Source organism: Rhinolophus ferrumequinum, chromosome 14 (genome assembly GCF_004115265.2).
Source record: "Rhinolophus ferrumequinum isolate MPI-CBG mRhiFer1 chromosome 14, mRhiFer1_v1.p, whole genome shotgun sequence".
In the NCBI taxonomy this organism is placed as follows: domain Eukaryota; kingdom Metazoa; phylum Chordata; class Mammalia; order Chiroptera; family Rhinolophidae; genus Rhinolophus; species Rhinolophus ferrumequinum.
The window spans coordinates 61,328,725-61,349,626 of NC_046297.1; the positions used below are offsets into that span (position 1 = coordinate 61,328,725).

The window sequence follows — 20,902 nt, forward strand, 5'->3', positions numbered from 1 at the left end:
GTTATATGTTCCATGTTTTGACACCCTTAATAATTCTGTAGACGTCAGCTAAACTAAAAGATTCTGTAGGACTGGGTTATTTTCAACAGAAAAAAAAAGCCAATAATCAAAAGCCCTTTCTAAATTCACAAGCAAGGTTTCTAAATATGGGACTTAATTAATAAGAAGAAAGTTTAAGCACCACAATAAAATGCTTTTTTAGGAAACACAAAGGACTGGCAATATACAAGTTAGGGATAACAGCACGTAAACATTTAGCAAAAAAAAATTTAATAAGCATTCTAATCCTCTCATCTGAAATAATAAAAAAAAATTTTTGGTGTATGTATGGTATTACGTGGAAGATACATACAAACCACACTTTTGTTTAAGATATCAAGTTCTATAATTCTAATTTGATCAAATGAGACTGTTATATTACTTGTACATAACAAGAATGGTACATATTTATTTTTATACTGTATAATTTATGTTTTCCCTCAAAAATCTATGATTGAAGGATAGCACTAAATTATTTTAAAGTACACAGAAGAGATTTCATGACAAATTGCCTTGTGGGGAAAAAAACAGCTCCTCTGAAAAATAAGAGCTCAAAGTAAATGTATACAAATACAACTTTAAAATAAGATAGCTGTAAATGTGGCCATCTTATAAATTTCCCTTCTTTTGCATCTATTTACCAACATAAATAACTTCAGTGGCCCAAACAGTCACTTTAATTTCAGTTTTTCTCCTCCATGATGTGTTTAATTACTCCTACGAGTAAGAGTGATTTTCTAGCATGCGTTAACAGGCCACATGCTAACAAACTTTCAGGGTTCACAAAATTTAAATTTATGATTCATACGTGGTTATACTTAAGTCAGATATACAAGACTGGAAATGAGTAACTTCAACCTAGAATATGATTAAACACCACAAAAGAAGAAAAATGACCAAAAAATGGAGAAAAAAATTCAACTCATGTAACTTTTGACTACTAGAATATATAGCAAAACACAAAATATAAAATATTTAGTTTTCACCTCAAAAAAAGTTCTCCAGAAATAAAATTCACTGAACCAGATACAACACAACATCAGGATTATGAGTATGAAGTACTCAGGCTCATTCAATTAGAGGAAAGGACACTTTGGGGGGAAAAAAATCTTTCCCAAACAATATAATTCGTATCTCATTAACCTTACAAACATCATGTCAACTCGACCACTTATACCATAAACGTTCTTGACAGTTCCCATTTTCCATTTCTCTAAGAAAAAATGTTTTTGAGCCTCTTAATTTCTAAGTGTCATGTCAAACCTCTTCTTAGTTCACCCTAATTCCACAATCCCCATTAAAAATACCCTAAAGTAACCATTTTTTTCCTCTCGGGAGTCAGAAACCATCATGCAGTTATTCAAAATTGAGAATTAAAAGTAAAAAAATCAATTAGAAATAATACACTTAACATATATAGTTTTATGTAGTAGAGATACCACATAATTGCTCACTGATTAACCTCTGGTTCTTCAGACAGTAAGGTGAGAAAATTAAAATGAGTAATAAAAATGTAAAATACTTAGATTCTACATCTATTTTGAATAGATGTGAGAGTTAAAAAAATGACAGAAATTATATAATTGTGAATGTTTACTTTGAAATAGTATAAAACTGATGTTGCCAAAAAGAGGGTAAAAAAAATCTTCAACTGATATTAAACATCTTAAGTAATTTGGAAAAATTGTCAGATTAATTTGTAACTACAGGGAACAACAGAAAATGGTTTCGTGCATGTACACATGTTAAGTAACAAATAAGCAAACCCAAGTCTGTACAGTACACCAATGATTAATACTTAAATGATATTTTGATATATAAAGAAAGAGAAGGAAAAGGTAAAATGTTGACTGCCACTGATGAAAAAAGCATTTCAACAATTTACACAAAATGATACTAAACAGTTTTTTTAAAAAAGATGTCCTATGAAAACCAAGCCACAATAAGTTAGTGTTTTCCATAATACATGCTCAATTATTTGATCCCATGTCTATACACTGTTACTTCTTAATTCCTAAATGTTGTGACAGAATATTTAATAATTGAGGTACATTAGTTTACATCTTTTTATAGGTACTCTAAGAGGGTTAATTTTTCTTTTCCAGTTTTTCATCTTCTTCACCTACTCCCAAGAAAATCAAAGGAAACATTCCTAGAATGCAGCCAATAGTCACCCCAACAGCTTTGCCCTAAGGAAACAAAAGAAAACATTTTTTTGAAAGTTATTTGATCCAGGTAAAAGGAATCCTTGCTTAAGTATCTATGATAAACAATTACTATATACTATAAAATTCAACTGTGACTGCACTTTTTTTTGTCATTGTAACTTAAACATAAAAATATACTATAAAAAGGTTGTAGAACAAATGGTATTTAAAGTTCAAAGCAAACGGAAAAAAATATTTTTATAAAATTGTTACAAAAATAACATCAAAGAAATATTCAAGTAGAAAAACTTTTTAAAATTATACATATATTTAATGTCAGAAGATAGGAAAACAGGAAAGAAAAACCTCACGCAGATTTTGACCTTCGATAACATTTGTATTTATTTATACAGAGGATGCAAAAAAAAGTATACTCATTTTAAGAAAGGAAAAAAACTATTAAAATTATAATAATATATACTGATAACAAAAGATGAATACAAATCACATTTGAGGTACTCAAAAGTGGTTACCGTCAGCGTCCAGACACTTCTGATTACGGTGAACTACTGCTTGAGCATAGATAACATCTCTTAAAATGTGTATACTTTTTTTGGCACCCCCAGTATAAGCTCGGGAGAGTATATTCTGAGTTGGATTCCTGCCTGCCCCTTCTATATGAAATGACAATTGCTAATAGACCCCTCTCCCTTTCCCACCCATTCTCTTAGCGTGCCTGTCACTATCATCCATGAAAACCAAGGCCTTCCTCCCACGCGCTTTAGGAATGCCGGAATGCCGGTCAATGAGTTCCGACCCAATTATCTCAAGGGCACATAAAGTCAGTAGAGCAGGGAGGTAGGAAAGAAGAGAGATACCCTTTTCTGGCTCCCTAACCCAGGACCTGAAACATTTTTCCATCGTCGATCAGGTTGTCTGATCCTCCAGGCCCTATAGTTAACTACATTTGCCCAACCTGAAAATCTGAGTATATCTGTAACACTGTTCTACAGGAAAAGATTTTCAGAGTTTCAAACAATCAAATTACAAATGATGTTTTAACAGACAACCTATGTGAGTTAGAACCTGCAGGTGTATTGGCATATATTCTATTATGGGTGAATTTCAGAGTTAGCTTATGTCATAGCTAGATGGCTGATCACTAACTTCAACTACTTCAGATTGTTTATAACCAAATGCTATGTTACATACAGAGTAGAAGATGTGCTCCTAACATAAAACAGAGTTAACAACTAAGGAATAGAATCCATATGCTTGTGGAGATTTCTCCACACACACACACACACACACAAATTCAAGTTAGTAATTGAGGTCCTTTTGTCAGAGAAGAGGAGAAATGGACTTGCATGTAATATAGAAAGAAAACAGAATTATCGGTTATGTGAGAAAAGGAGACCTCAGGAAAATAATCTTCTCTTGATCCCAACTATAGCGTTAAAATGCTAAGCCTAACTGCTAGAATGTTAGAATACCCTTATTCCTCAACAACTCTGGCTGATATTAACTAGCTAGCCTCACTTTAATTTATCTATACATTGCAGGATATGGACGTACACGTATATAATTACATATAGGTCCAAGGTGGAGCCTGAGAATGTGCATTTCTGGAGGTCCCCACACAGTGCTGGTCCAGCTGGTCCTGGCACCACACTTTGAGAACCACTACCCTATACCACCACCTTCGTCTGTGGTATGAACCATCACCGACCTTTTCAGTGAGGCCTGCAGCGACCCTCTTACTTAATGCTGTAATCTGTCTCCATCCTAGTACTCCCCACCTTTTTCACCCTGCTTGGCTTCTTTTTTTCTTTAATTCCCATTAACACTTGCAAACTTCTAATATACTAAATATTTTATTTGTCATGCTTTTCAGTTGTATTTCTCCCCCCTGCTAGAAAGTAAAATCCACCAGAAAAAAGATCTTGTTTTGTTAACAGAGTAAAAACTCCTAGGTCTGTACCCTGGGTATTGCAGGTAAACAATAAATACCTGTTGAATGAATGACTGATAATACCCATCACCTCTAATTCAGACCTCTCTAACCCTTGACCTTGAATCCAAATACCTACTAGGTGTCACCACTTGCATATCCTACTAGCATCTCAAATTCAATGGATCCAGAACAGAACTCATTCTCTTCCTTCGCAAAAGTGTTCTTCCTCCTTTTCTTCTTAACTTAATTGGTAACAATGTGATCCATCCAGTTTCCTTCCTATTTAAGATCCACTAGTACCCCATCACTGAGGTACGAGGTTCAGGCTCTTTAGCATGGTTTATACATAAACAGGAAAATGCCTGTCCTGTCTTCCGTCTCCAATGCTGTTTTCTACCGTTGCTTCTGTCCACAGCTACTACATATTATACCCAGCAATACCTAATTTCTTGTATTTTTCTGAACACACCCTGTCTTTTACATTTCTACTTGCTAGTAAGTATACTTGGTGGAATTCTCTTGTTCACCTAGTAAATGTCAGACCAATAATTTAAAAATTGGCTTAGATCTCAAAATTGCCAAGAAATCTCCCCACCAAAACAAATTTCTACCCACAAAGTGTTAATTCTCTTACTTGTGCTACTGCTGTAATGCGTAGCACAGTGTACAATTCTTTTACTGCGTATGCCATGCTAAATTATAATGTGTTTAACTGTCTTGTTCTCAACCTAAACAATCCTAAAAAGAACTATAGTTTATTATTCATTTTCTGTCTTGCACATAACTGATACTCCTCAAGATTAACTGAATCATATGAAAAATTTTTTAAAAATCAAGTACACCTACAAAAAATAAGTCAATAAAAAAATTATTCTTCCTCTGAAAACTGCAAGGCTTTGACAATTTTTGTTAAAAACTCCACTCAAATCTATTTTAATCTCAAATTTCTCAAGGGACTGAACTATACGGTGTCGTGCGCTGGCCACCTGAAGTTACTATCATAAACCACATAAAGTACTTACCAAATGTGTACTAACACGTGTTTGCCACATGTCAACTTGCTTTGGCGTGAGATCGGGAATTGACAGGCCTAACCTGGAGGCCAAAGCTTCAACGTAGCCTGCAAGTCTTTAAAAATAAGTGAGGACAGAGTATAAGTTTTTAAAGAGACATACAAATGTCCTCATTTCTATAAGTAAAAAACTAATTACTACAGAGAGAAACAAGGTAATCTTACACCTGTAATTGGCACTCCAGAAATGGTATAAACATTTTTTTACAACGTTCATTTCTTATTGTAGATAATAAATATATCCAGCTTAAAACTATTTTCATATTTATGTATTTAATACATAGGTAAATTAATTGACTTAAAAAATTATGCTCTACTATTACTTTAAAAAAAAACCAATTCAAGGTATATAAAACTTTTTTGCAACAATTATAACTTATGCACTTATTTTAAATTCAAAGTAAAGCACTTTAACATATGATATAAATTAATAACTGTCATCAGAAAGCAAAAATTTCCAAAATTTATCAGATTGATATAATAAGAAAAACAGCCTAGAATTTTCAGGGCAATCTCAAGTATTTACCAATTCTAAGTCACCATCACCTATTGGGTACAATCTTACTTTATGAATTATAAGAAAGAAAAAAATTGCCAACTAAAACTATGCATACCATCAATTATAAGATGGATCCCAATGTCAGACATGTTGTCTAAAAAAACTGTGCATCTAAGAATTGATAAAATGTAGTATTTGTTATTTAATGACATTTTTAAAAGGCAGAGAATAAATAGTTCTTAAATATAAACACTCCCAACAAAATCTCTATTTCTGATCCAACATAATCCTTTTATGATGCAATTTAAAACTAAATGGCCTTAAAAATCTATTAGATCATTTGGTTCTATTAAATATATAGAAAGTTATCACAGTAGCTGTATCATTATTAACCTTAATGTTGGAAACTGGGAAATGGAATGTTTAAGGGGTGATATCATTATAGATTTATGCCAGGAATTTCAGGAATACAAAATTCCTGCCTCGGCCCAGAAGCAAAAAAACTGTTTTTAATAGTAGCTTTGGCCCCAACTCCAGTGCAGAAGTCTAATATATACGGTTAGATGACTTACAAAGTTGCCTTTGCCTAGATTAGAGGGCTAAATAGACTTCTATCAGACCCAAATCCAAATCTCAAAACTTACTGCTCCAATGAACAAAGGAAGGAACAGAACCAAAGACTGATCAAGAGAGAGTATTGTTTATTACAATAATTAATGCCAACTTAGTCTAATTTGTCCTTCCCAGGCTTCCCCAAACTCAGGAAGGAGCCCAGACTATCTGCCGCTTGGAAGAGAGATGTAAAAATAGAAAGAGAGACAACTGGCCTTTTCGAGGCAGGCATTCTCAGTTTGTTTCATCATTCCTGCCACATGGAGTAAAAAGAGCAAAAACGGGCCCAAAGGTGTGCTTAGCCATTATTCCCTGTGAAAGCCCCTCTATCTGTAAAACATGTCCATTCAGTCAGTATCTTCATATTTGAGCCATATCACTTCTTCTCTTTGGGCTTAGTGTAAGGAGGAGAGAGGGGTGGAATAATGACAGGGGTTCTTACTTTTAATCCTGCCTCACCCTTGGAAATGTCTAAAATATACACAAATACTTAACTCTGCTTATGTTCCAGTAGTTTTAGAAAAATGTGTGCATATATCAGAATCACTTGAGAAGATTATTAAATATGACTGTCAGGGCCCCAGGCCCAGAAACACTAATGCTGTATGACTGGGGTAATGACCCAGGCATCTATATTTGACACACACAAAGACTGAGTGCTATTGATTTAGAAATATTCGATTTTAAAACACACAAAAAATAAATGTTAGTTCTAAAACACACAAAAAATAAATGTCCCTTTAGCCTTCTCAATCAGAGGAGAATGGAGAAGAGAAAGAGAGCAAGTAAATACACACATACACAAACGAATAAATGAATGAACCTACCCAAGTCCAGCTAAATCTGACACAAGATTTCCCAAAGCAGCAGCTAAAAAAGTGAAAAACGGACAAGTGAATTGTTACGTGGAAGTCAGAAAAATCATTATAATATCTCAGTATGTAATCAATAAAGCACTGGTCTGGAAGAGTTGTCACATTTCTCAAATTATAATTATATCCAAAGTAACTCATTGGGTAGCTCTGAGTCTCAAGATTTCAAAATAGAACAATTCTTCTGAGATTATAGCATTCTACCTAGGAATAGGAAAAAGCAGCAGGTTTTTCCTATTGTGGCAGCCAGTTTCCATTTTGGCTCCAATATTAAAACACCTGTACAATATTTCGCAGTTGTAACTTTCAAATAATATTTGTTTAAGGGAATTTGGATATTTGGAAGATAAAGAGTAAAGCCATATGTACAGCTCTGAAATTCAAGAAAATCAAGAAATGTCTTTTTCATTAACTCATCTATTTCATGTGTTCCACACAATAAGTACAACACACAACCATTCCCAAATTTCACCATCATGAAGCACAGAACAGTGTTAACTGGGGGGGGGGGGGGGGGGAGGGGAGAAAGAGAGAGAACCAAATTAGATTTTCCATCTTTTATTTCGTTCTTTAATTTCTCTACCCAACTTAAAAATAAATAATCTAATAGAGAAAAAGAGTAGAAAGTTGTTAGGGTGACACCGAATTAAGAAAAACCTTTAACATAGTTAATATAGATTATTGTTACCCATTAACTAACATAAGGTACCTAACATTTCTCAGAAAAAAAAAGTGCTTCATACACAAAATTAAGAATTAGAGGACTAGGATATAGGAGATAAAATATGAGACATTTCAATGAGTAAACTCATTCAAATTATCCTCTTCTAAACCCAGCCTGCCTACTGACATGTTTTATACAAATACAGACAATGGAATAATTACATTACTATTATTAAATACCTGCCATAGTTGAAATTCCCAAAATAATTCCAATAGACATCTCAATATGGGTTCCCTGAAAAATAATTACAAAGAAATTAATCTTAAAAATTAAAGCTGAATTGACTATAAAAGAATAGCAAAACATTAATAAAAACAGGTAAAATAATAAACATGTTATTTTAGCAAAATCATATACACAAAATATGCAGAAATATGTACATATAATGCATTAACTCACTTAATTATTAAATATATGTATTCATGCAGAAATAATATCAATATTTTATTCATTAAAATCAGGCTTTCATAAAAATAAAAAATATCAACACACACAGCAACACAATTAATCATTAAGAATGTGGAATTTATATTTTCCTATCAAAGAGAAAGATGCTTTAAAGCTCTTTGAACACTGTTGACCAACTCACCTAAATTTTAAATTCTGAATGATACATCTATACTATTGCTATTTATTCTATAAAAGATTAAAAAGGCAAACTAAACCAGCTTCTAGGAACCCAAATGCTCATAGATGTCGAAAATTATCCTTATAACACACAGTTCTTTAACCATGAAATAGTGAGACTATGTGATTCATTTATAAGTAACAATAGCATTTAATACAATAGATCTACAGCAAAAATGAGGCTTCATTGTAGTATTTCCACTGAACTTACCTATTGAGAGAATTTAAGACTTTCTGTATCTATCTCATTCCTCTGAAGAAAAGAGGGGCTCATACTTTTAGTTCTACTTCTAACTTTAAAGAGAAGGAACTCACATGAAGAAAATTAAACTATTCTAATGGGTTACTGCATAGAATAAAGAAGAAATTCTCGGATCTGTTGTGCTAGTTTAGTTCTAATCCTTGGGCAATGCTGCCATAAATGGACTTAATCTCCAAAAGCTTTGTTGAATACTGATGCTTAAAAATTTTTTAAATCTCAAAGATATTTGTGGAAGAAAAAAAAATGCCCTATCTGGTACATAGAAATATTTTATTACTCAATTATTTACAAAACTGAAGAGAAGCTGAGTTAAGTTTTCCTCAGTTTTTTCCCCCTAGACCTTTTGGTTCCATCGCTTTAAAATACAGTTCTTATACAGTCCAAACAGCCAGATGCACAAAAGTCTCCCAAGCAGTTAAAATTACAAGGTTGTAAAGGTACCCAAAGAAAGAGATTTCTGAAGAATGAAAAAAAAGAACAGGCACAAAGAATAAAGATGTGTATCTTTATATACGGATAAAAAAACAAAAACAAAAAAACAAAGTAAACCACTGGAACTTTAACGCAGAAGAGAAGCACCTGACAGCTACAGTGTATAAGAAATAAATACAGCATCCTTAACAGCAACAAATCATTAAAAACGACCTAAGGAGACTCTGCAGTACATGTACTTAAAAAGTATGTAAGTACTTAATCATTTGATTAAACTTAAGGAAACTGACGGTCCTTCTAACAGTATAAAAAGCCTCATATAAAGTCAAAATTGGTTTGAAGGTGAAGGACAATCACTCCTTTATATTTTTCCATCAAATTTCATGTTAACAGGTGAGTTAGAAATTATAAACAAATTTAATAATGGTTGTCTTAAAGTTATACCTGCTTCCTTACCTTAATACAATTAATCTAGCTTAGAATTCTAATAAATTTTATCTTAATTAAACTGTAAGAAAAATAATAATAAAAAAACCCCACCACATTAAGTTACAAAGAGCATCCCAATAACATTAAAACATAATTTAAAAACTATGAAACCAAAAGCTTAGTATGAACAGTAGCTACCAATAAAGGTCAAATCTATTACAAGAAGTTATATACAAATATGTTTTTATGACAACTAGGGAATCAGTAGCCCAGAGAGAACACCTAACAGGAAAGAGGAAAACATCAAATGTCAACGGCATGATAGAAAAGAAGAATCAAATATGTTCTTAACTTACTATCTTAAAACAGACATTGTCCCGTAACGTTAGGAGGCTATCGGTGCTTTTTTTTTTTAAGTTAAAAAAATTCTTGTAATAATGATCACTCGTTTCCCTTTTCACAGATTCGATGGTTAATATTATTTATGTATTTTAGTCTCCGCAGTCTATTACAAAGTCTATTTGGAAAATTTCACTGTCCCTAAATTAGTTTGCAATTATCACAGGACAGTATTTTTGTCATACCTATTACTCTTTATCGGGTGTTGAAGTCAGTGGCTTAAATATTTATTTCAGTATTATATAAATAACAACCTGGTGATAAGTCCCTGAAACTAGATTTCAGAGTAAACTATGAAAACAAATATTACTGAATTGGAGTCAGCCATCTGGGGCCTACAAACTCTCATTTATGCTACTGATGAGACACAGCCCTGAGTAACAACACAAAATAGTGAACAATATTACCGTCATTTGGCTCTAGAATGTGGATGTTTTATTTTGTTTGGATTGGTAGCTCTAATTTAAACACAGATTATCTGTTACTTTAGATATTTATTTCAAAGAAATGGTAAGACCACACTGGGAAGGTCTTATTCAGTATCTACAAGGCTACCCAGTTTCCCTATTTTGACCTCTGTTCAAAATCTACCTGAGCTCCTCTTTGGGCAAAATATATCATCTCAACACTTTCCTGTAGCAGAATAGTTTTTCAGCATTATCTAAGGTCTACTGAGGTTAAAAAATAAGTGATTAGTAAGATAGTGTGGGAGGTACTGGCTGTCTAATAGAGAATCTAAAATATTGAGTGAGTAGTGTAAAATTGAAAAAAAATATTTGCCACAGAAAGACTTTAATTCAGACAATTCAGTCTGAATTAGAACACACCAAGTCTAACTATAGCTTACAAATTCATCACAATGGGGTTTCCATTACAATTAGATTTGATTTACGTTAACTCTTCAAATAATCCAATCAACTTGGATTTTTAGTAATGGCAGAAAAGGCAGTGTAGTTCTAAATGGTTGAATAAATTTCTCATATTCAGATATATAAATTGACCAATTTGATTCTTTTTTTAATCTAATTATTTTTACTTTTCAGTTACAGTTGACATTCAATATGACATCAATTTGATTCTTAAATACGTTATTAGGAAAATGTTGAAATCAGCCAAAAACCAGCATTTTGAAATTATATTTTAGAGGCTTTTGCCGGACTACTCTGCTAAGTATGGAATTATCTAATGGGTGCTTAACATCTCCAAGTTATATGCATGCTGGAGTATCTTCTGTGACTATTTACCTTGTAAGTTTCCTCAAGCAGGTGAATGGCCAGACTTTTTAGATATGTGATCCTCATAACATGGACATAAAATGAGACTATGGCAAATAAAACCATTCTTAAATAAACCAATTTTAGATATTCTTTAAGCAAATTTTATAATTTGTACAATGTAAATTATCCTGTTATCCCTACTTGAAACCAAATACTCTATTTATGTCCATCTGTAGTACATGTGACCTCCAAAATACACACACACACACACACACACACACACACACACACACACAAACTTCCATCTCTCCTATGTATTTTCCTTACATTCAATAATCCTCAAATCATTCCATTTTTTTAAAGCAGTCTCTTATACACTAGCTAAAATTTATTTAAAATATTTTTTAATTAGAGTCAATGAAGAAAAATGGATAGAGCACTATGCAGTTTCAGAATACTTGCATTTTAATCATGGGCTTATTTCTGACTTTAGAACTGAACCCAATATTGGTATCCTTTAACAAAAGGTGTCACATAACAGTAAGAAAGGTAAATCAGCCATCCTTGAGGCTACACAACACTTTTAAGGGACACCCTTACATTAAAATGACCACAGCAAATGAGAACTTTTTTAACACTACAGTGAAGCAAAGACAGAAGGGGTATATATTCACAGTGCTCTGAACTGAAATTTAAAACACATTCGGGTTAAATGGATAGACTTATCAAACCATTCTTTAAAACATTTTTTCATTGGAAAATTGAACAGGGAACTAATCAAATAACATATATATGTGATGTGAACTGCCAATACAATTAAAGAACATCAGAAAATCTTATGTAATTTTTTCTTAAATAAGGATGTTGAAACTACAACAGGATAATACAGACCCAATAAATATGTTTATTACTGTCAATGCTTTAATAAGTCTTAATAATTAATATATATGATGCCTTAAAATTGAGCTATGGTCTCATTCTCGTGAAAAAATAGCTTCATTCATTATGATGTTAATTAAAACTTTATAGTTTACAATACGCAAATGTCAGGAAAATTCAGACCACATACATTTCTTTATCAACTTAAAATAGGAGTGAGAGAAAGAACTTACTGCAACAATCATAATTGCATTATCCAAAAAGCCAAACCCTACGAAAGGTATCGCATTGTGGATGAATACTGAAAAACATCAAAAACAGAAAAACACATTTTAAGATTTCTATAATTTAAAAATGACAAAAACAGACCACATGATCAAAGTCTCCTACATAGAACTGATAAGCTTTGGAATTTGCTTTCCATTCCCCACAGCCAAAAGATTCTGCTTCTGCTCTAAGTTTATCTACTTGGTAGAAACTATACTGAGGAAAAAAACAAAATAAAAAACACATAACATGTAAAAATAATTGTTAGGTTTTTGTGTTTTCTTACTGGCAACAAACAACATACAGTTAATTACATACAGTTAATGGCAGAACAACTAAGTAAATACGTTATGAAATTACCTGTTTAATTGCTATTGACATCAATCTGTTTCTCTTACACTAAAAGACTGGTATCATACAATTGATCTCCACATTAGAAATAATAACTTCCCTGAATCAAATTTAAGGAAGCTATCAGGTCACTTATACTCACTAAACAATTTTTTAAACAAGTGTTTAAAAAAATGTGATTCTCTCATCTATATCGGACACCTATGTGCAAGTTCTTTTTCCTCCCACAATGCATCAGTATCCGTGAATGCTTTCAGAAACCATAAACAGTACTTTATTTAAAGTAAAATGTAACTTGGCCTCTTCCTACCAAAGGCACACCTTACTTCATCTATCTAGCACATAATCTGAATAACCTGAGATAATAGAAGTGTAACTAGAAAGATTATACCTGTACATTTGTTACACATTTAGCCTCATTTTTGCATCTTCAGCACACTGCAGAATGCCTAGTGCACAGTAGATACTAAATAACCATTAGTTAATTAAGTTGACCACTAACATGGAAAGGAAGAGAATTCCAAATTGAGAGAATTGAAGGCTATGAAGCATCAAAAGTTGGGGACAGTTAAAAGATCTTATTCTAATTAATCTATGAATTCCAAGGTACAGTCAACATCAGTATAACTGAGGACTTTTAGATAAACATCAAAATTCTGAGTTTTATACCATATCCAAAAAATAGGCCCTTAAACCAACTGGTTATGTGTTCAGTTTCAGTAACTTTAGAATCTTTTTTTTTTAATGCAGTAAGGTCCACAGAAAGTATACTTAAAATATAATCCGGAAATTATTAAAGTTTGATATTACCATAAATGAGTTCTGCACCAATCAAGGAAGGTTAATAAACAGTCCAAAAACCCACAAACAAAAAACAAAAAAAACACTTCTACCTACAACTACTACTGAAGATTAAGATCAGGGAAAACAGTAAGTATATAGCCCGGGTCATCTCAGATTTCTTCTTGTTATCAAGTGAGAATGTTTGAGATAAAGAGCATCTTTTTAATTATAAAGGGTATTATTTTAAATGCTACTAAAGATGATAAAAATCAAATCAGGCATAATGAAATGGAATTTTTCAATTTAAAGAGCCTAGTCTTACTTCTTTGACTTTTTGCCTAAGTCTAGTTGTTTAACTACTAAACATGCAAAATTTTATAATAAGCAAATTTCCAAAACATAATACACAATCCCAATGTCCAAAAACATAATACAAATTTGATAGGTCAAAAGAATATAATGAAAAATTTTTTTAATTTACTAAATGAAACATTTACAGTGAAGAAAAAGCAACTTAAATATATCTTTGGAGAGAGGTCTCCCAATCATCTTCTCCATCGTCTTTGAAATGACATATGGCAAAGTAACTATGAAACCTTTGGGATTATTTAACATTCTGGGGTTATTTTTATGGCATTTCTAAAAAACTGGCCAGTTACAAATATCTTAAAATTCAGTGATAAGGCAATTAAACTAAGATTAGATGAACTGCTATCCTAGTAAAAACTTGGTCAGTAAAACCAAGGCACGTTGCTAAAATAATCACTTTAAACTATAAAATATATAGTGTTTTTATGTTTAGACCTAAATAAATGTGTCCTATTAATAAAAATGTATTGTCAACCCACAGAAAAAAATACACTTTTTAAGAACTTAAATAAACATGTACTGGACACTCCACTGGCACTTCAGATACCAGGATAAAGCCCTCAAGAAGTTTGGGTATCAAAACACAACTCTATAAATGGTTAATTTCAATATGATCAAAAAAATGATAATAGTATTGTACAATGCTATGGATATAGATTATATGAATCTAGGAGAATCAGGAAAGATTACCTGGAAAAGAGAAGTCTTAAAGAATTCTTAAACTGTTTTAGTATTTGGGGAAAGTTACTTATTTCTACATAAATTATATTCTATCTCTGAAAGAAAAAAGAACTATTAAATAGGTTTTTTAAAAATTATGTTTGCTTTCCAGTATGTAATGACCTCCTTGCATTTTGTAATTTCTTCAATTTCCTTTGGGAAATACTATTCTATAACTCAGCAGATGTTAGCAAATCCATCTAATATTTAGCTTTAACAGACAACCTACTCAAATTCACTGCACTATTAAGTAATTCTCTTCTTCTACTGTCTTTATAATAAGATCTCAAACTGTTTTACATCACTTCAGTGTTAGCCTTTATTCCTATCATAACGGAGTAAAAAAAGCACAACAGCAGCATCGTAAGGTTCTTTTTCCTGGTGGTTTTAAATGAACTTGACTTTCTTCATTACTACAAACAGCAAGCCAGAGTATTTTCTCCACCAGAGAACAGTTCTACCTAGCCTTGAGCCTAGAAATTCTAGTTTGGCAATTTCCCAATTTAAATCCAAACTAAAGTAAACATATCCTTTTCCTAAGAATTAAGAAAAACTCTACCATAAGTATAACTCTACTTCTAGATGGTAAAATAATTAAACAATAATAGATATGATTGACAATATTAGAAATTCCACATTACTGTGATATGTCTTAACCAACTTTATACCTTTTGTTTTAGCATAATAAATAAGATAATCCACTTTATCTGTAAAGATTTAATTTACTGACCCCTTTGTACTATCAATGAATGATAGTTATTTCAAGTCCAAAAGATAGATGCACAATATTTAACAGTTATAGAACTATTACCATATCTCAGCTGTCCTGGGGTAGGTGGTGCAGCTTCCAATTTTTCTAAAGGGGAAAAAAAGGGTGTGGGGCAATAATTAGTTACTATAGCATAATTTCTTTTTTATTACAATGAAGAAAACACCAGCAGATTTACAAAATGAGAAAATATCACTTTATTCATAAATTATCTTTAGGTTAATTAGGTTAGGACTAAAATTATCCATATAAGAAATATTACTTGGTATGGATTAAATTTCAAGGCTACAAAACAAAACTGAGCTTTAGTTACAAGCCTGCCATGGACTCTATAGCCATGAATAAATCACTTTTTTTTCTTTTTTAAGTCCTTGCATCTATATAATGAGGCTGTTTATATTAATTATAGTAAAAAAAAATTTCAAAAATGTAACTACCCTTCTTTAAGATGGCAACCTTAGATGACTTAAGAAATATATATACAAATGAACATTGACAGCAGAAAAAAGAATATTCAAATAAACCTAGATGTATTTTAAAAATAGGAAAACAATATTTTTAAAGCAATGTATTGCACCAATAACTTCACTGGATTTTGTTCTGTTCCTTAATTAATCTCCCTTGATAATATACTAAATATTTTGAGTTTTGAAAACTATACGACTGGATAATATAAAATATTCTACACAATCAAACGACCTAAAAAACTAGGGTGTTATTCAACAAGCAACAATATACTATTTATAATAGATCATAATAAACGTGAAAAGTTTTCCCAAGTACATATATCAAAGTAGATATCTTCAGGTGCTATCAATAAATCTAAAATTAACAATTATTACAAAAAAGCAATCTACCTAATCTCATCATTGTATAAGTACAAGAGTAAGCCATGGTGAAAAGGCAGAGAATTCTAACCTTCATCATCCTCACCCAATCCAACAGAATTAACCGATAACCTATAGAGAAGAATCCACACCATGGATTGCTCTGTTCTAAAGATTTAGACAACTAGATTTTCCAAGGAAACACATTACAAACTGGATAGACGTTTTCTAAAATACTTATTCATAATCTATGACAACATAAGCACTGGAGAATTTAGTTTGAAAAAAGTAAAAAGCAAATAGATGTCTATTGATAAGCTATACGAAAAAGGAGTATGGGTCATATTTGTGGAATGTTATTTTACTAAAAAAAGCATATAGTACCATAATGGCTTTACCATAAGAATTACACTAATAACTACAGTTTAATCAATTATCATATAGAATTCAGAAAGTTCAAATTCAAAAAGTGTTAAGAAATGAAGACATACCAATCTTGGCAGAATTTTACATCTCATTAAAACATAGCCTCCATCCTTTGACTAGCACTAGTACCTCAGAATTGACTTTGAAAGCATGCAAATGGTCTTCAACATTTTTAACAAGGAATATAGAATGCCACTGTAGTCCACAGAGTTTTCTGGTGAAGCAAACATGCAAAAGCGGTTACATACCAGAACTACTTGCTAGTTGCATTACTCTCATCACCCTTACAGTTCTGACACTGTGAGAAGGCCTTGTCAGGTGACTGGAGCATCTTGAAATACCTAAAAATTCAACAAGCAGGACCTTCCCAATAGCATGAGAGTATACAGAGTCCTCGCTTTTACTTCTTCAAATCCCCTACATATTGAGCAAAATATTTAAAATATTTCACAACTGCTAAGGAGAAGGGCTAAGGAAATGTATAATGTGTAGTGGTGAAGAGGAAAAAACCAAATACTGTAGACAGTATCCTAATCTTTCTTTCCAACTACACATAGGATTAAAAAATTAATGGTAATAAAAAAATAACTTTTTAAAGAAAGAGAAAGAAATATAAAGTAAAGGAGATAAACCACTGGCACAGAGAGGAAAGTAAAATCTATGCATAGATTCTGCCTCCTGCTTCACAAAGAACCTAAGGACTAACAAGAGGAAACATGAAAGGAACATTTCCTAGAAAGGGTAAATTTTATTGGAAAGTATCTATCAAAGAATTTTTTTTAATTATAAATTGATCATTTTGAGGACTCTGACACTGTAAGTTATCTTCTTTGCTATAGTAACTGAATCAAAACAAAATGTGTATCAAAAGTAAAAAACATTAGATGTACAGTACACAACAGAACTCAATCTTGGAAATAAGCCCAAGGCTTCAGCGATATTTACAGGTTATAAATGTAATGGCTGCTAATGTAACTTCCCTGAAAATAGTCAAAATAAACCCTAGCAACTTTATTTCTCTATAAATATATCTTAACCTTAAGAATTTTCGCCTGACATATGTAAACTATCTACACTTACACTGGAAATGTATTCTAATCTAGTATTTTATTCAGCACACTTTGGAGTTAGAAAATCCAGTTCTTTTAGTTACTGTGTGTGTGTGTGTGTGTATTATAAACATAATTTTTCTCTTCTTTTTCTGACTATTTTAAAATAATAAGATGGCCATTAGGAATGTAGTATTTCACAAAACTGTATTTTTCCAACTATTTTTAGAATTAAAAAATTCTAGTAGTTCTACTTCCAACACTAGCTGAGTAACCTTCTATCAGCCCAATCCTCCTGCATAGAACTATAGACTAAAATACAATATAAATAACCACCTGAAAGCACAGGAAAATGACCAAAACTAGGGTGATTCTGGAGAGGACTCAACACTTAGAAGGAACAATGGGCCTAAATGAGTTACCTTTTGTTTCAGCTTTTGGCCTGAGCTCTCACAGGCCTCAATTCACAACATGCAGGACAACTAATATGCTAATAAAATAGCTTCCGTCTTTCTGGCCTGAAGAAGCTATGGAAAAGATGCGAGGTAACTAAAGTCACGGGAAAGCAAGAAAGGAATCCTGGAAAGAACAGAGTCAGAAAGGAGGAGCCCTAAATTCTGCATACATTCAGGTCAAACATATGGCTGACCTATGAACCACACCTGTGCAGAGAAACCCCCAAGAAAATCCTAGCTAAAGGTAAAGTAACTGAAGATTTGAGCTGCGGCTGAAGACATAGAGTTTGTAGTTTAAGGGTAACAATTGTCTGCCAAAACAAATAAAAATCAATATTTTTCAGAATAAAGAGTCCAGAGTCTTTGTAACATAGTAATTACAGCAATGACTAGGATACAATCCAAAATTACTTTACAAAAAAACAGGAAAACATGTCCCATTTTCAGGAGCAAAAAAGAATAAACAGAGACCAATCCGAAGTGATTCAAAGGTTAGAAATATCAGACAAGGACTTTAAAGTAGTAATTAAAAGTATATTCAAAGACAAATGAAAATATGCTCAAATAGCAGCTATAGAAAAGAACCAAATCAAAACTCTAGAACTGAAAAACACATTCTCTGAAATTTTAAAATTAACTGAATAGGCTTAAAAGCAGAATGGAGGTGACAAAAAAAAGTTAGTGAACATGATGGCATATCAGTAAAAATGACCAATCTGAAGAACAGAGAATCAGAGGATTGAAGAAAAATAAGGAACCAGAGTCTCAGAGACCTATGGCTAAATGCAGAAAGGTCAATTTATGTACAACTGGAGTTCCAGAAGATGAGGAGAAAGGAAAGAGGCCCAACTTATTTTGAATAAATAAAACCTAACCAAGAAATTACAAAAAAAGAGAAAATTACAGAACAATATCTCTTGTGAACACAGACATAAAAATCCTGAATTTAATAACTGTTCTGCTTTCCCAGTGTGTTAATTCATAATAGTGGCAAAAAATAACTAACATCCAGATGTCCTTTCATTTTTTCCTTTCTTAAACATTTCCAACTGCTTGAAGAAGCTCCTCTTAATAGGGTTTCATGTTGAGAAATACATGGGCTAGGAAAATTATCTACAAGCGTCTATGAGATACGGAATATTTTTCCTTTTGACTTCACATTTAAAAGTCTTTGCTGGAGGGAAAGTAAGACAGTTGTTGTAAACTGCTCATTTATACTGTATCAAATCAAATGAAAATTATTTGAAATGGGGTATCTCCCAGATCTCTCCTTGAGAATTTAAACATATTCAATTATTATCAAGTGTAGACAAATCTTTTCCTTATATAAAGGTACCCTAGATATTTATCACAACTCCTGCAAACATAAGAAAAACACTTGGTATGTTTAAATACAAGTCTTTCTAGAATATTTTTTGAGATAAGCTATGCCTGGTGTATTTCTCTTTTAAATAAATTACTAAGAGATACATCTTAAATTAAAAATCAATATAATTTGGTAGAAGAAATGTAAGTAGAACACCTATGGTTTCTACATTTTAGTTTTATGATAGAACAAAATGTGTTTAAAACGGTGGTGCTGGAAAACAGAATTAGGCCCCTTAGCAGAGAGAGTGCATTATATTATTCAATAGTAACTATGATTTATCATTTTCATTACTAAACATGTCATTAAATTTAACAATACTTTACAAGGTATGAATCCAAATTTGAATCAAAAGAAAATCTGAAAAACAAAGAGTCTTGTTTTCCATTACACTTTCAGGGCAATGGTAATTTTAAATGTGATAACTTGTTTCAGTTAGTTACCACAGATGTAGATATCAACATATATCATAAATCAAGGGAAAAATTCAAAATCATTTATGATGGACAGTGCCAAAGCAACTTCACCCTGAGATAACATAAAAGGCACAGCTTAATGCACACACTGTTTCTTTAATTACAAATAACTCAATACTCTTTCCGTGTCTAGTTATCCAGTTTCTGGTCTTTTGACCACCTAGTGTTTGCTGCAGGCCCCATCAGAGCATCTTCCCCCAGAAAGTCCAGTATCCAGTAAGTAGACTTGGCAACACAAATCACAATTTGGCCTAATAGATTTATGAAAAGAACAAAACAAAGATAAAACTACTATATTTAAGCAACAATTTGGGGACTATGGTTTTCAATTACCCATATTTCTGAACATTATAAATAGCTGCTTAGACTTTTAATAGAACCAAAAATTCCAATGAATAAGATAAAATTTACAATGAACATATAACGCATTAAAAATTACAAACTTAAAATGCAAACCATGCTGTAAACAAAATAATTTAAGCAAATCATATTAAATGCCAAAAAATCAAACATGCACCAAAAGGGGTTTATAAAGTTACACAGCAATATTTTTTAAAAGAAACACATTAATATGGTTAAGAAATATACTTATTAAAACTGACATTCAAAATTGAAAGATGAAAACTCTAGAAATAGCAAGGAACTTAAACTTTGTAACTTAGTAAATTTCAATGAAAAGGTCTCGTCTTTTAAAACAAAGACTATAATTATAAAAGGACTTCTTAATTATTTTTAAAACGATATGCTTTAGCTAAAAAAGCATGTGAGTGTCATTCTGTAATTTTATTTAGTATTTAAAAGATTATTGCAACAAGTACATTATGTAGCAAAGAAATTTCTCCTTAGATCACATATTACTGTCACCTCATCAATCTGGAGA

The 20,902-nt window shown here is 31.9% G+C and overlaps 1 protein-coding gene across 3 annotated transcripts in view; it reads right to left on the reverse strand.

Annotated features, from left to right (window-relative positions):
* Window positions 1-1,616: 1,616 nt before the first annotated feature.
* TMEM65 (transmembrane protein 65) overlaps window positions 1,617-20,902 on the reverse strand; it is a 34,946-nt gene continuing 15,660 nt past the window's right edge. For all 3 annotated transcript variants that reach the window (XM_033126680.1, XM_033126679.1, XM_033126678.1), the window contains 6 exons: window positions 15,466-15,510; window positions 12,398-12,465; window positions 8,099-8,153; window positions 7,151-7,193; window positions 5,163-5,268; window positions 1,617-2,228 (listed from right to left, as the gene is read on the reverse strand). In XM_033126680.1, coding sequence (XP_032982571.1) covers window positions 2,127-2,228; window positions 5,163-5,268; window positions 7,151-7,193; window positions 8,099-8,153; window positions 12,398-12,465; window positions 15,466-15,510 — 419 coding nt within the window. In that variant the 3' untranslated portion in view covers window positions 1,617-2,126. The remainder of the gene's footprint in view (window positions 2,229-5,162; window positions 5,269-7,150; window positions 7,194-8,098; window positions 8,154-12,397; window positions 12,466-15,465; window positions 15,511-20,902) is intronic.